This window comes from Ochotona curzoniae, unplaced genomic scaffold (assembly GCF_017591425.1).
Source record: "Ochotona curzoniae isolate NIBS_2020 unplaced genomic scaffold, NIBS_Ocur_1.0 contig_2210, whole genome shotgun sequence".
In the NCBI taxonomy this organism is placed as follows: Eukaryota; Metazoa; Chordata; class Mammalia; order Lagomorpha; family Ochotonidae; genus Ochotona; species Ochotona curzoniae.
In genome coordinates this window covers 25153948-25170558 of record NW_024465369.1, presented here as the reverse complement: position 1 = coordinate 25170558, position 16611 = coordinate 25153948, and the positions used below count along the sequence as shown (strand labels likewise).

Sequence of the window (16611 nt, the reverse complement as noted above, 5' to 3'; positions counted from 1 at the left end):
ATTGAAATGTACATTGTTTAATAATTAACATTGATTCCATCTCAGAATATCTAGTAGGCAGTCCTTTTTCTTTAGATAATTGGTAAAATATTACATAAAAAGTCTGAAATTATTAAGCAATAACTGGATCTAATGAAAACTTTACTTTTCAGAACTTGTAGGAATGAACAAATTTCAAAATTCTATGGAGCACCTTTTAATAGAGATCCATTGTTATGTAAGATTATTTTCTGAGATAGCTATCATTTATCAAGAAGTTACTGTGTACCCAACACTGTAAAAGAAAAAGAATTATCTTAATTCTATAGATGATAAAAGTGACATTCAGAAAATTTGTTTAATTTGGCTGGAAGCCACAATTACTGGCAGTTGAGGACTCAAACCTAAAATCCATTAAACCCTTAGGCTCCTTTAACATCAACATGAAACTTGTTTCTTCCAGTTTTCTGCTTTTCAGTCCAACTTGTATACTGTCTAAAAAGGGTAACTTATGATACAACTTTTTTTAGTTAAATATACATACTTCCTTTTTCTCATTTCCAATGAAGTCATATCTAGGCTCTTAGTGCTCATAATTTACTTGTCACTCACTGGAATCCTAGGAGCAAAGGGGAAGATCGCTCATTCAAACTCACTGCACAAAAACTATGAGAAACTTCTTGCCAGTCTACAGAATTCTTTGAATGGTTGCCCAGGAACTTGGATAGTCTACTAAGCAGTCGTTAAAATTGCTTCAGTTACTGCAGGCAATTAGTCTAGCAATTAGAAGGCCAGTTAGGATGCCCACGTCCCACAGTAAAGTTCAAGTCCTTGTCTGATCCCTGATTCCAGCTTCACAGTAATGTGGACCTTGCAAGGCAATGGTGATAACTCAGGTAGTTGGATTTTTGTTGCCTGAACAGGAGACTTAAATTGAATTCCTACCTCTGGACTTTGGCCCAGTCCAGCACCAGCGGTCGCGACACTGGGATTGGAGAAATGAAACAGTTGAATATAGTACTGTTCCCTTTCTCTCTCTCCACCAATTTTGAGAATGTTCAGAGTAAAGAGAATGAGAAGATAACAGCATGTGGGAGATCGAGGTCTGGCCAGCTTGTTCAGGAAAAAGTGAGGTTAACAGAGCTAGCAATGATCATCATGTAGGTTTATGTGATAGCCAGTATGCATGAGTTTTTCTGATTTAAAGTAATGTATCTACTGCCAGGGTTTCTGTAAAATAAATTAAAAATATATTCAGAATCATAAGAAAATCAAGTAACAAAGTATACTAGTAATGAGCATAAAAAAGGAAAGATGGGATGTTAATTAAAACTACTAGTTTTATCATGGCTCATAATTAATACATCAGAGTATATCAAAATTCTTTTAAAATACTAAACATAATCTTGCCTTTCTCTGTGATTTAGGAAGTCAAAATAAATGGCTTAAAATCTGGTTATTAACAATAGAGGTTTATGTACATAAAAGCCAATAAGAATTTTCAGTAGATTAATACTTTCCTATATTACTTGCTATACTAACATTAATTCTGATATTTCTATTATAATTTAAGTAATAATACTTACTGACTAATTTTGAATACCTTTTCAGGTTTTATTCTAGCAATGAATTCGAAGGTTACCCTGGGAGAAGAAATATCTACAGGTATTCTATGCCAATTCATTATGCCTTTTACATAGAGAGATAGATATTTAAATCAAACATGTCATGCTTCTCAGGAAATGTAAAATATTTCTACAAGTTGAAATGTAATAAAATGATCCATTAAGATGAGATATTCATAGAATATTGTATACTACTTCAGTATAAAAAATATACACTTTCAAGATGTTGGTAAACTCCAAGTATTTGTTTTCTTAGGAATACAATAAAAGATTCTAATGGTGATAAAACTAGCAAATGGTGTTTTTATGATACTAAGCACTTCAGGAAAACTTGAGAGTCATTGAGGGCATTTATGTATGTGAGAAACATTGGCTGCCTCTAAAACATTTCCAAAATCACATTGAAAAATGAATAAGAATACTAATCACAGCAGAGGAAATAATCCCTTTGTCATACTGCTCTGCTCCCTCACAGGTCACGATAAATCTCTTTGCTAGAGAGAATGCTTCCTGGGCCCAGATGCACCACTGTCTACCTGCTGCCCAAGGCAGTGTCCCCAGTGGACATTCTCAAGGCAGTGTCCAGGCAGCAGTATTCTCAAGCTGAGTCTCCATAAGCCCAAATTTTCTGCAAGAAAAAAAAAAGATACTTGGAACTGTGGATTCTTACATCCAGTTTGCTTACTATTAATTTACTTTGCAAGATAGAAGAACAAGGGATCCCTTTCCTGGTGCTGTTGCTAGACACCCTTGCATGTTTTGCTATTAGATTGGAAAAAAAAGAGAGATGGGAAGGTGAAGGGCTATGCATTTCCAACCACTTTGTCAAATGTAAGAGATTAATGATTATGAAAAACACCTGTCTCATTCCCACCAAAGATGTAAAATATTTATCCTGCCCCAAGAAAGCCACAGAGGATTTCTCCTTTAAGATTTGTTGCTATGCAGGCAAGAATGGATTAAAAATCAAATTACGTCAAAATGCTGTAATTCCCCTTTACTTTAAATTACAGAAAACACTGTGGGTTTGATGTTAATATGTAAATTAATGCCTAGAGTAGTACATTCTGATAAATACAATCTAAAAAATTTCGGCTTAGTTTTATTTTCATTTGCCTCTAGAATTAGCATTGGAAGCTATCCTCCAAGCAAGAAGTGTGTTACTTGCCATCTTAGGAGAGAAAGGTGCCAATATTACACAGCAAGTTTCAGCGACTACGCCAAGTACTATGCACTCATCTGCTATGGTAGGTGATGGATCTAACTTAAGCACTAACAGCTCCATGTCCGTTGTTCTCATCCTTGGCACGGCTGTCTGATAAGCTCTTAGCTATAGGTTGGTTATTGAGCACATGCTGTATGTGAGAATCATACCTAATCTAATATTTGTATTTTAAAAAAGGAAAGGGAGATATTACTATCCCCACTGTTTTGTAACTGAGAAAACTGAGTATAACTTGCCAAAGGTCCATGCTACTGATAAGCATCAATGATGATAGAAGCAAAGGTCTGTTTCCTCTGCCTCCTGTGCTGTTAACCATTACGTTCCACAGGACCATGACGTTACATGCAAATGTAATCTACCAGCCAGTTTCAACAGCACTCCAACTATATCATAAAAATAAGATTTCTCTCCTGCGTAGAAGCTGGACTTTGGCCCCATTTGCCCAGTGAAATGTCAAACTTCTACAGCCAGGGGAAGAATGTTGGCCTAGAATCCTGAGATTTCCCTCTTCTGGAAGAATAATCACTCTTCGAACTGTAGTTTTAGTGCAGATAGAAAATTATTTTTTGTCACTCTCCATATTTGAAAAACATTATAATTCACTAATATATTTTAAAATGATAGGAATTAAAACATATAGGAGACTTATTGATACTTTACACTACATGTTCAAATAAAGACTATTTCTATTTGAGTACTTTAGGCACAAGATTTCATCTTGAACATGCAGCAAGCACTAAAACAGGTTAATAGATCACTATAAATTGATGAACTATATTAAGTCCTTGGTATGCAATCCAGGCATTTCAGAAACTGACTTTGAATATCTCTAATTCTCCAACTCCGTACTTTCCTTCCATTTAATCATCAGATTGGAGGTCTACTGTGGAGACTGTGCAAAATACATGCTCCCCTCTTATTTTTGTTATCAGCTCCCCATCTAGTGATGGGAATGGGTTGGACAAAAGAACAAGTGGAACCTTTTAGTAGTTAGAACCTGTACTCAGTTCCCCCAAAGGGGAATTCTATTGAAGGCCATCCAGATGTGCTACTTTTTTGGTTCAGGCAGTTGGCCCTAGAACCTAAAGCAGAGCTCACTGAGTATGTGAATATGAGCAAGCTTTTTAACCCCATGCTCCCTTCAAGATGGCACATCAGCTTGAAATAACACTTTCATAAAATGTTTGGCCAGTGTAATCTTTGAAATGTCAAGAAATTTGTTGTTCATGACCATATGTGCTGATTGTAGTCAAGGCATTTAAAGGTATACATTAAATGTCCCTCTCGAGTTGTACGCAACATTTTCCAACCCAAGTCAAGTATTTATGCAACATACACTGAAAGCTTACATGCCAGGCACATAGCATTTTTGCACTACCATATTGAGTCATTTGCTTATCTTACTTCTTTTCATCTTTGTGTTCACCAGACCAAGAATGATACATTAAAGACATTCTATGTTATGGAATAAACATTGGTGTCAGGGAATGTCAAAGCCTCGCTCTCTTTGGCAAAGTCCACCAAAAAGCTTGTTCTATGCAAATCATTTACTGATAAAGACTTCAGCGACACTACACTTACATGCATTCTGTATCTGTGTGCTGCTTTAACATTTCAGGAAAATATTCTACTACATTTTACACCATGTTTTCCTCTTAATATTACTTTAGCCTAAGTGCCCCCTGAAGAGATTTGGAATCAAAGACTAAACTCATAAAAAGTTGGTGGAAGAGTCCTTTCTAGAACTTGAGTCGCCTGACTTTCCACCACTCACTCTTTCTCGGCAGTATGGTAATTTCCCATTTAGCAAAAAATATACTGTGTGGGAAGCATCACATCGTCTGGTGTTTTTGAAGCTCCAGTAAAATGAGTCACTGCGCCATCATAGGAAAAACCTTGAAATCTTTCCCTTTAGGACTAAGAGTAAAGCCTCATTATGTAACATCAAACTCTAGAGGGATGGTATGTCCCAAATGACAGGATTAAAAAGGACAAAAGCATATTAACAAGGCTCATGGAACAAGAGCAAGGCAAAGTAGAAATACTAGACAGTTAATGATTAGAACACATCCTTAGGATACTGGGTGAAATCAGCCCTTAGTTTGTCTTATTCTTAGGTAGAAAAGATATGCAAGTTTTCATTAATCAAACTGTGCACCCATGAAAACCTACAGGATGGATATTGATCATCATTTCAAGATTTAGATTCACACCTGTTTCCTTACATTTTGTCCAAAAATGCAATGTGTATCCTTGTCCCTTTTGATCATGTTAAAGAAATACTGACTAAAATGAAAATTTCTGCGACTACGTTCTCTAAGATTCTGATATTTCAAACAAGAACTCTTTGTTTTGGAGGAGATTCTATTTTTTTTTTTTGAGCATTTATTATCTATTCTTAAGTTATCCTGAGGATTCAGGCAGGACATAAAAATCAGCTATATTACTTAAAAAGACTGCTTAGAAAATGTGGCCAGGGTGTGTGGTTTGCTAAACTTGCGCACCTGAATTACAATGACTCACAAAAAAATATGGATATCAATGGATAGTCACAGGCTTCCACCATGTGGTCTGACACTATCACTCGTGTAGCACTGTGGAGCAGATCAGCATCATGTCCTTTGCTGGCAGAATGATGACAGAAGGAGCTGTTCATACCGGGGCTTGTCAGAACTCATCAGAATTGTCATCCCTTTTCTGACTTTGTGTGGGGTCAAGGATGGGCCTCTCCCAATGTTCTCTCTGCACAGAAGGAAACAAGCAGCAGTGGTGGCCTATGCATTTCTATACTGAAGTCACCCTTCTCAGTTGGCCATCATTCATGGGCTACTGGAGCAGATTTTTCTTTTAAAATTAATTTCTGAGCATTACTGATTCTATAGTGTCTGATATTTAGTGTTTTGTGATTGTAGATCTTATTCAAAATGGTCAGCTCACACACAGGGAGGCAGAATTCCACACTGGGATACATAGTAGACAGGCTCTGTCAGACATAGCCATCTATCTTCAGAATAGACTCACTCCTGCAGCTCCTAAGACTGCTGGTGGGCCAACAGCCCTTCTGAAGATAACTCTTGTTCCAGGCCACATCCAGTGGCTTCCCTGCTGAATCATCAAATCCTGCTATTGACCTGGTGCAGGCCACTCTTCAGGCCATCCAGTGTTAGAGCATCCAGAAGAGTTATCTAGGGTTTCCTTGTGAGGGCACTAAAACCCACTCAAAGCCACCCATCCTCACTCATAATTTTCTGGTGTCAAATCTCCCTTCTGGCCTATTTCTTTGACTGGCACAGCGTATTTGAAAAGAAACTATATTCTATGTGAATATGTTTCTGCATGTATTGATTTCTTAAATAAGAAGGAAAAATGGATTTTACCCACTAAAAACAAGATAAACAATGAACCCAAGTTCAGCTTTAAAATATATTCTACGTACTGATAAAGGCTGCTTGATAAGAAAGGCATAGTTGGCCCTGCGCGGTGGCGCAAGTGGTTAAGGTCCTCGCCTAGCACGCCCGGGATCCCATATAGGTGCCGGTTCTAATCCCGGCAGCCCCGCTTCCCTTCCAGCTCCCTGCCTGTGGCCTGGGAAAGCAGTCAAGGACGGCCCAAAGCTTTGGGACCCTGCACCCGTGTGGGAGACCCGGAAAAGGCTCCTGGCTTCGGATCGGCATAGCATCGACTGTTGCGCTCACTTGGGGAGTGAAACATCGGATGGAAGATCTTCCTCTCTGTCTCTCCTCTCTGTATATCTGCCTTTCCAATGAAAAAATAATAAAAGTAAATCTTTAAAAAAAAAAAGAAAGGCATAGTTAAGACTGGCTCAAAAGAACATGGCGTTTTCCTTTTCAGAAGGCAACCATCACTATAATTAATAGGGTTCCTTGGTGTACAACTAGATCTTATCCCTTCAAGTCTCTTGTGGTAGAAGAGTGCAGGCAATTCTGCTCTCAACATCTATTCCTTGATTGGACTTTAGTTTCATTTGTTGTTCAATATACATTGAAGTGTGATTTTACTTCTCCATGGGAAAAACAGCTATAGAATTAAAAAAGCACTCTTGGACTTGGCACTGATCATAAATCCTACCAGCAGTCTTTGCTGTTACTTTAATTCTGACGTATGTTTTCTTTATCCTGTCCACAGGCCCTGGTCTGCCCATTTCCACCCTTCATGATGGCCGCACTGATCAAGGTAGGCTTTTGCTTGCTGCTGTCTTATTGGAAGACATTCTGATCTCACTATAATTCACAACAGTGTCTCCACACCAACAAGGGGAACTGCAGTGACATCTCTTATCACATAGCTTATTGTTACACAGATTAGAATGGTTATTTGAGTCAATGCTGATCACATGAATTGTAATAATTATTTGCAGTAAGAACCAACCAACCACTGAGTTATATTAATTTTGGAGATTAATTCTATCTTCCCCAATCAGTTTTTAAAAGCAGAAAAGGGACTGATCTGTGTAATAGCATGTAAAATTGCAGTGCCGGCATCCCAGATGGACAGCAACTAGCATCCTGTGTGCTCAACTTCCAATCCAGCCCCTTGGTAATGTACCCCAGAAAGCAGCAGAGAATGGTCCCAGTGTTTTGTCACCTGTGCCCACATGGAAGACCGGGAAGAGGTTCCTAACTGCAGCAGACGGAAGAGCTTTGTCCATTCCATTCCCTCTGCTTAACTCTGACTTTAAAATAAACATTTTTTTCCCAAAGATTGATTTGCTTTTATTGGAAAGGCAGACTTACAGATAGAAAATGAGATACAGAGCAGAAGATCTTTCATCAACTGGTTCACTCCCCAAGTAGCACCATTGGCCCAAGCTGAAACAGTTTGAAGCCAGGAGCTTCTTTCATTAATTCCATACTGGTGCAGGGTCCCAAAGCTTTGGGTTATCCTCTACTGCTTTCCTAGGCCGCAAGTGGAGGTCTGGATGGGAAGTGGAGCAGATGGGACTAGAACCGGCGCCCATATGGGATCCCAGCACATGCTAGGCAAGGATTTAGCCACGAGCCATAGTGCTGAGCCCTAAACAAAGCTTTTTAAAAATTAGAGAAAATCAGAATTATAATGAAAATTATCATATTCAATTAAATCTCCCTCCTAAAAGATAGTTCCTGTTTTGTAGGGAAAATTTGGCGGGGGGGGGGGGGATGCTGCTGTTGTTTTGTTGTTTTATGAGATCACAGAGACAAATTCTAGAAAGTTTTCCAGCTCCACTCAGAGCAGAAGGTGACTATCATCCTAGGCTTTTTTTTTTTTTAATTTTAGCAGCTACATCACATTGTTGCCACATATGAAAGCCCTGAAATTCCGAGGCTCTTTTCATTTTCAACTGCTATCAAGACAGTCCTCTATCCTGGATTTGTGATATTGGTTCAAAATCATTCACAGTTCAAAGATGACCATTTTTGCTCTCAACAGAGTTATCCAAGTGTGTAATTGCTCAGCTTCTCTTCCTGCTGGTTCTCCATTATATTTTGATTTACTATTAAGCAACATCATAAGATTGGAGTTGTTGGAGACCAGAGACAATGAAGGACAAGCAGATGCCACTTTCTTCAGCACTAATAATGCCTGTGATTGTCCCTGAACACTTTGGTGACAAGTCAGAAGACTGCTTTGGGATTAGCTTGGCTGTCAGCTCAATGGCTCATATATAGGTGAAAATAAAGTCAGGAAGAAAAGCAGTCAATTCAGAGCTCCACTCAGGACAAGCATTGTAATAATGTAGCTGTGAATTTAGTTTCATTTTAAAGGTCTTTATTTTTCCTAAAAAAAAAAACTGTTTAATGATGAAATATTTTTAAGAATAGCAAGTCATATATCTTAATCTAGCTCATTTCAACATTTAGTAGAAGCTTTATATTAATACTAGTTTCAAAGTCAACTGTATTTGTTTTAATGGTACTAAACATAGATACATAATTCCCCTCTTATCATACTGCAAAATTTTAAAAAGCTCCCTTTTCTTACCTATGAAATTTTAATGTCATAATAATCTTGTTATGTTCCTGACAGATACCAATCTCTTGTTGCTTTCAAAGCTTCAATACTTCATGTAATACTTACAAAATAGTGTTTATGTCGTTCTCAAATACACCATATGTATTGGTAGATTTAGTTATGCAATACAACTTACAATTTTTCTAGAACATAGTTCTAAAAACATAATTATGAAATTCTTCCAATAATTTATTATAAATACAGATTCACAACCTCTCTATGGAGATTCTAGTTCACTTGACACATTAAGCCAGAGTTTGTGCCAGATACTAATTGTGTGAATTACGGATATCACTTTAATCCTTGTATTGCTCTCGAGGAGACTATAGACATTGAATGATGCAAATGCATGACTGGGTTGTTATGTAGGTTAAATGATGAAAAGTTCTAAGACAGGAAAAATAGAAACCATAAAGACATATTGGGGAGAGTGTTTACACTGAGCTTTTTAAATTAGGGCACTGTGCCCTAATGATGATCACATCAACCTGACACTCAGCATAGGAGTAGAGATTAAAGCTGTTTAGATGGTTAGTTTGGTAAAATGAATTGATAATACTGCTCTGTCTTGACAAATAATGATGAATTTCACTTCAGTTATTTAAGTGGATCTGGACTAAGAGGGACATAGTTTCACAAGATGATGTCTGAGGATCCGTTTGTACTGAAGATGACAGTAAAAAGGCTATCACCTTATCGAATGCATTGTGACTAAGACTTTGGAAATGGTTGATATCAGCAAAGTGATTAAAAGTAGGGTTGACTGAGTTAGTAAAAAATAAACCTAGAACCACAGTGTGTGGAACATCCACACTTGAGAAAAAGGCAGAAAAATGGTCCATAAAGGAGCTAGAGGGAGTAGAAGAGGAGAGAAGATCCTGAGATTATGATTTCATGGAAGACAGGGGAGGAGAAGATCTAGAGGAAATGTTCGAATTCTCTGGAAGACTGCACAGCTGACTCTAAATTATCTTTATGTAAGAAAGTTTGGCATTATGTTGATCAGAGAGGTTGCAGTAGAATTGTGGAGATGGAAGGCTGTTTGATGTTAAGTGTTCAAAAGTATAAAAAAAACAAAAAAGAAATTAAGTAGGTCTGCCAATGGTTGGAGATGAAACTTGAAGAGATAGAATGATGGCTGGAAGGGGTTGACAGATTTTCAATTTTATTTCTGAGAAATTAAAAGCACTTGAGTATGGAAGAAATTAGAAGACAAAAGGGCTGAAGATGGGGGGAAGTAAGGAGGTACTTGAGAATTTGGGAATGGCAAGAGTTCAGGGACAAGTGAGGGATTCAACTTTCACATTATGACCAGAGAGAATGAAGAAATTGTTTGTGTAATTGTGATTATAGACATTTTGGAATACAAAGCAATAGCCTTTTTAAAAGGTGTTTATTTTTTTTTAAAGAAACTTATTTTTATTCAAAAGACAGGTTTGCAGGGAGAAGTAGAGACAAAGAAGGAAAGATCTTCAATACACTGGTTCATTCTACAAATGGTCACAATGACCAGAGCAGAATTAACGGAAAGCTACAAGCCAGGATCTTCTTCTGGGTCTGCCTCATGAGTGCAGTGTCTGAAGGCTTTGCGTTATTCTTCATTGTTTCCCAGGCCATAAAAGGGAGACTGCTTTGAAGTGGAGTAGCTGGGACATGAACTAGTGCCAATATGGGATGCTGGTTCTTGAAGGTGCAGGATTAACTTTTTGAGCCATGATGCCAGTCCTGCAAAGAAGGGACAGGTCATTTGAAAATGATAGCTCCGGTAGAAATCTAAAATCTTAAAGCACTGGCACTTGATATTAAGGGTCCAATCTAAGACTTTTTTCTTTCAGCAATGGCAGTTGTCTAATAAAATTAATAGATCGATTGAATGACATCAATTCAAATTTCCACATATTCTTCATGTAATTCAGTTACTGAGCATTATAATATTTTAATAGATTCAAAGAATAAAGATAAAATCCACTTCTTACATCTTAATTACATCATAACAGGGATGATAAATACACATAGAACATGGACTGCATGCCAACCACTAGCTACACAGTGTGGAGGGTATTGTGAATACAGTAAGGAAAGCGCACACTCTGCGCTGGACTGCCACTGCCATGTCCTAAGCCTTTACTACAATATCCCATCAGGAAGTTCCATGGCCAACACTTACTGTTTCCAAAGCCTGGAGCTGTTTCATTTGTATTCTACAAGGTGCAAAGATGGCTACTTGTTTCCATAAAAAATGGAACTTTGCATTGAAGAAGTATTACATTCCCAAATTAAATTTAGCATTGCATTTAGTCATGAATCAGAAATGTTGAATGGCTAAGAACATAAGGGGGGAGTTCCAAGCTGTGACAACCTGATCACACCTATATATTATCTCAACTATCCTTTAAATGCTATAATATTAAAAATAATCCATCAATAAAAAGCAATAAAAATAAGAACTAGTCCATCAGCCATTTGTCTGATTTGTACAGGATTTCCCGTATCTGTGACAGTGTCGTATCCAGAACACACACAAGGGCAATCAAGTGTTGTCTCAAATTACTTAGAATTGTATTCTCTCTCTCTTTCTCTCTCTCTCTTTTTGTTTTAATGTTTAAGAGTCAAGTAAAATTTACTATTTAACATATACAAATCAAACCCCAAAACAACTCAACTTACAATGAGATTAAATATAGTGTGTTGTAGCAAAATTCATTAGGGCATGCAGAGTAACAAGAAAAATGGCTTGACAAACTTTGTGTAGTTCCAAGTCTGTAGCTCCTTATCATCCAGGACCACTTTTTCAAAAGGGTTTTAAAAACAAGAATCCCATGGGAGGTACTCTGTAGCAGTTGCCTTAACCTGACAAGTTATTGTGATACTCTCTTAAAAACCAAATTTACAAATGCCACATACTAAATGAAAGAATAGCTTTTCTCTAGACGATTTTGGTGTTAATCCAGGTTCAAAATAAACCTTACAGAAAGCCCTCTATTGCTTGAAACTATTGGTATGAATCACAAACTACGGCACTTAAAATATCAATAGATTTTTTTCATATTCAAGAATCAAGCATGAAACATAACTGGTTTCAACTGTAAACAATAGCTTTAAAATACATTTTACAGGTATAAGAAAGAAAGCACAATTTCTGGTTAAAATGTTTTACAAAGAGAATTTTAAAGAATGCATTTGAAAATATGCTGTATTTCAGTTACAAAATACCATTTATTAACAACTATAATAAGAAAAGAGAAAATAATGAAATGGAATAATCACAGAAATTATATTTGGCTTGTACTAAATTCTTTTAAATTGTCCAAATAGGTAGTTATTGACCTGAGAGTTTTGATCTAAGAGTTCTGCAACATGTAATTTATTTCCATTACTTTTTTTGTTGCTGGATTATTAAAAGAAATGTGTCCTACACAGATTAGAGCTTTAAGTTGAAAAAAAAAAACTGTTGAGGGTTGGAACGTGTGATTGAATAAGCAGCGTTAGTTCTGTGACACTCCTCAGAACGTGTTTCAGTGACATAAGGATGAGTTTAGAAGACAGTGATTGAAAATGATGTCCTTCATAAGGTTGTATCTGTTTTTAGGGCTGAATTAAAATATATTTGTGAATATAAACCTTCCTAAGCAAATTTTACAAAATTTCATCCATATTAATAGTAAAGGGACATTGAGAAAGAAATTTATATTGGTAAAAATAAGCATTTTATTATCATTATTTATTTTCTTTTAGAAATTAAAATCCTGGAAGAAAACAAGGAATTGGAAAATGCTTTGAAAGATATCCACCTGCCTAAAGAGGAAATTAAGAAACTTGAAGTGGATGAGATTAGTGAGACATTTTTAAAACTTCTTGTTTATAAATAGGAAGTTGAGTACTTCCTTGCTTTTGAAAAGAGTTATAGCATGCATACATATTACAGTACATACTCTTTGGTGTATCATGTTATTGTAATAATATTTGATTTGTGTAAATATTTTTCGTATGTTTGTGAGTATGGTTGATCTTATACTTCTTATAGCTCCTTTTGAACACTGACATTTTAAAGTAGAGCTTATCCAATTTTAATTTTAGAATGTATGCTTCTAAAGCAAACAGTAATTCAAGATTTCTGATCATTCATAAATCAGACATAAAAATATCGAACAAGATACACTCGAGCATATTTACAGTTCTTACAGTTGATTAGTTGTGAATTGATTTTATGTTGTATACTGTTATTAAGAGAAATGACTTATGCTATGAGTACGGTGGAATGAAAATCGCTCTCCTTTTTTGTGTGTTTGTTTTCAAAGCTCTATGGTACAAGATGATCCTTCCTCCACAGTTTGACAGATCGAAGAAGTATCCCTTGCTAATTCAAGTGTATGTAATGTTTTCTTTGGTGTAAAAATAATATGTTGAATGAAATACACATTTAGGAAATTGAATGAACCATTTTCCTTGGTAACAGTCCCTATTGATGCTGTTTTTATATATTCCTCAACTAATCAGAGTAAATAAAATATGGCTATTTAAAATAGATTGAGGAAATTTGAGATTTTAGATGGACTTGCTTTCATTTGCTGTACTGAGTTTCCTTTATATGGCAATTTGCCGAATGTGTCAGAATACCTTTGAGAGAGAGAAATTGCAGCCAAAAAAATATTGTAAATCATCTTAATGTCTTATGTAATTGAGTTAGAAATGAAATAAAGGAATGGAATACATTTAGTGGTATCACACCCAAAATCAGTGCTGACCTACACACAATTTGCTTAAAACACCATGCATTTTTTTAGTATATCTTATGTCTGCTTTTAGCAAGTGGCAGGTGGCAGAAATGACGAAAAACCCACACATATTCCTTGAAATGCCAACCCTAGATGTATCCGTTTTGGGGAATAGGAGAGGCTGTGTCCCAAAACAACTTCCTTATAGCAAACCTCTGGGAAAAGCCTGTTTGGCTCTTGATCCTGAGCCAATTCTAATGCCATTGTCACAGATATTTTATCATATAATTGTACTGGGAATTTCTAGAGACAATTCTAGGCCAGAAAGAGAAGTTGAGCTTTATAAATCAATCAAACATTCTTTCATTTTTTAAATTTAGGTACGGTGGTCCCTGCAGCCAGAGTGTAAGGTCTGTATTTGCTGTTAACTGGATATCTTATCTTGCAAGTAAGGAAGGGATGGTTATTGCCTTGGTGGATGGTCGAGGCACAGCTTTCCAAGGTGACAAACTCCTGTATGCAGTATATCGAAAGCTGGGTGTTTATGAAGTGGAGGACCAGATTACAGCTGTCAGGTGAGTCTCTTCTCAGTCTGACAGATGTCAGCTCTCAGAAAAGGTCATGCAATCACCCTTGCAATTCTGTGTTCTTATCAACTTAATTCTTTTTGTGTATTTTCTTAAATTTGTCTAATTTAAAGGAATATGCTTGCAAATATGGAAACTTACTATGAGGAGTAATAATACACTTGTAGAAAATTATTTATAGTTTACCTATAGTGCTAAATGACAAAAAACATCTCGATGCATCAGTCACACTTACATCCTTTCATGAATTATCATGACCCACAATTTTTAGAAAAAGATTGTATCCCTTTAGCAATAATCTTCAGAAAAACAAGCACTTGAATTTGTTCAAACCATGTTGGCTTTATCTCAAAAGTTCAGAAACGGCCCAAGATTTCATCAGCAATACATATTATTAGGTGTTTAACATGCATTTGTGCTCAAACTTGGTGTCAAGTTTAGTTTTACTAACGTAAAACTGCCTGTTTTCACTTATCAAAATCATATTATTTCATGAAAACATATAGAAGAAATTCAGATTAATGGTCTTATTTTTTTCTTCCCATCTATGTTTTCAGCCACAGCTTAGGGATTCATCTTCTCTTCCTAAAACAAAAATGACTATAATCAACAAAATTGCTGCTTCTTTGGAAAAAGTAGGCAGGGTTTTTTTCTGTTTATTTTTTTATAATTGTCAGATTTCTGTAATTTCAGTGTAAGTGAAGTTAGAAACAGTAGTTTATAAATTTGTACACTAACATGATAATTGAGCACTTGGTCTTTGGATGCACATGCATGCATGACAACTGAAGGTCAAACACTATTTCACAGAAAAGAGCATTAATATATTTCATTTGCTACCTTAATCTCATTAATTAATACTGATTTCAGTGCAACAACAACATTGTATTTAACAGGCAGGAACTCTGCAGACACAACACTGTTCTGCATTTTTATCTCTAATAGAAACAGAGTTCACACTCATAACTAATTACTTCTAAAAGTATAAAGTTATCAAAGCTCATCTTGACTCTGCTTGTTAATAAATAACCCTAAAATCTATAGCCATCATCAACTTCCTGTTTCCTATACATGTATGTAATGTGTAACATATATGTAATTTGTAACATATATATATGCAATATGTAGTGTAAATACATGCAGATGCAAGTTATTAATTTGTTTGGAGACATCATTTGTCCAACAGAGAAAGATCAAAGAGACATCAGTGTCTTATAGAAAGACTACATGTGCCTCAAATAGAATATAAATACAGTTGTCAGTATTTCAGTTTGAATTTCTTAGTAATTTTTTGATACTTTGGGTCACAATTTTCTGTGGTTAAATCATACAATGAACACCAAGGATATATAATTCCAAAACTGTATGATAGCAAAGAGATGAAAATTATTAATCATTTTTAATTTCAAAAGTTGGTTGAGCTAAATAGTAGTTTGTTTTGCCAATGCTTAGAAACATCAACATCATTATTTCATCAGCATATCCCGCAAATTTATTTGTAAGCCATCAGAAGTGAAGCATTAAAACATGAGAAGAAAAAACATTAATGAGCTTTGGGAGGGATGAAATGTTAAACCTGAATGATGTGTACAGACCTTAATAAAACTTCTTCTACATTAAAACATATAAGACACAAAACCAGACATTTTACTCTGTTAATTGTCGCAAGGGCATCAATTTATATTGGCACTTAGAGCTGAAGATAGACCAGAGGTGGTACCTGGAACTATTCATCTTCTCTGAACCATTTTAGGATGAAAACAAAAGAAAGTCTTCCTGCTATAAATCAAGTACATGCTCATGCATTTTCATTTGTTTACTCATTCAGCATCAAAAATTTATCAAATATTAATGCATATTAGTGTGCTAAACTGTGTATGAAATTGTGAAAATTATAATCTTTGCTTTAATGCTCTCATAACCTAAAAAAGGTGAATATAACATCTATACCCTGAAAGGACAGCATTTCCCCTAGATGGAACTCTGGGTAAACACCCAGTGGACACAGGGCAGCTGAGTGACCTGTGGGAAGGCTGGAAGCAGCCATGGATATGGCTCTGGAAGGCTTTGGTTTTCCTTGAAGTTATGATTATGCATATATGAAAAAGAGGCCTCAGAACTCAGGGCCTTGAGAAAACCAAGGATGAAAATGACAGAATCACAGTGTTAATCCTGGTGTAATGCAATCCCATGATTCCAAGTATTTCAGGGACTGTACCCACCAAATGCCTGAATTGATGAGTCAGGATTGTCATAACTCTTAAATTTCTCCCCAGACTATTCAATGTGCCCTCTGAATATCTTATAAAATATAGACTAGTTAAATTTTCTGTTTACTAATAGAAATCTTGAATGAGAGGTCTTGAAAATGATCCTGGAAAATACATACTAGCTTTTGATTTCATTTTTCAAAAAGTACACTCAAAAATGTTTAGGCACAATCCTAAGTACTAGTTGAAACCAGCAAA

General features: G+C 36.0%; 1 protein-coding gene across 1 annotated transcript in view; it reads left to right on the top strand.

The window, feature by feature from the left end:
- LOC121150871 (fibroblast activation protein alpha) overlaps positions 1-16611 on the top strand; it is a 65643-nt gene that overhangs the window by 35988 nt on the left and 13044 nt on the right. The window contains exons 15-20 of the mRNA XM_040972042.1: positions 1591-1644; positions 2727-2851; positions 6976-7023; positions 12577-12675; positions 13140-13209; positions 13937-14131. Of these exons, the coding sequence (XP_040827976.1) occupies positions 1591-1644; positions 2727-2851; positions 6976-7023; positions 12577-12675; positions 13140-13209; positions 13937-14131 (591 nt within the window). The remainder of the gene's footprint in view (positions 1-1590; positions 1645-2726; positions 2852-6975; positions 7024-12576; positions 12676-13139; positions 13210-13936; positions 14132-16611) is intronic.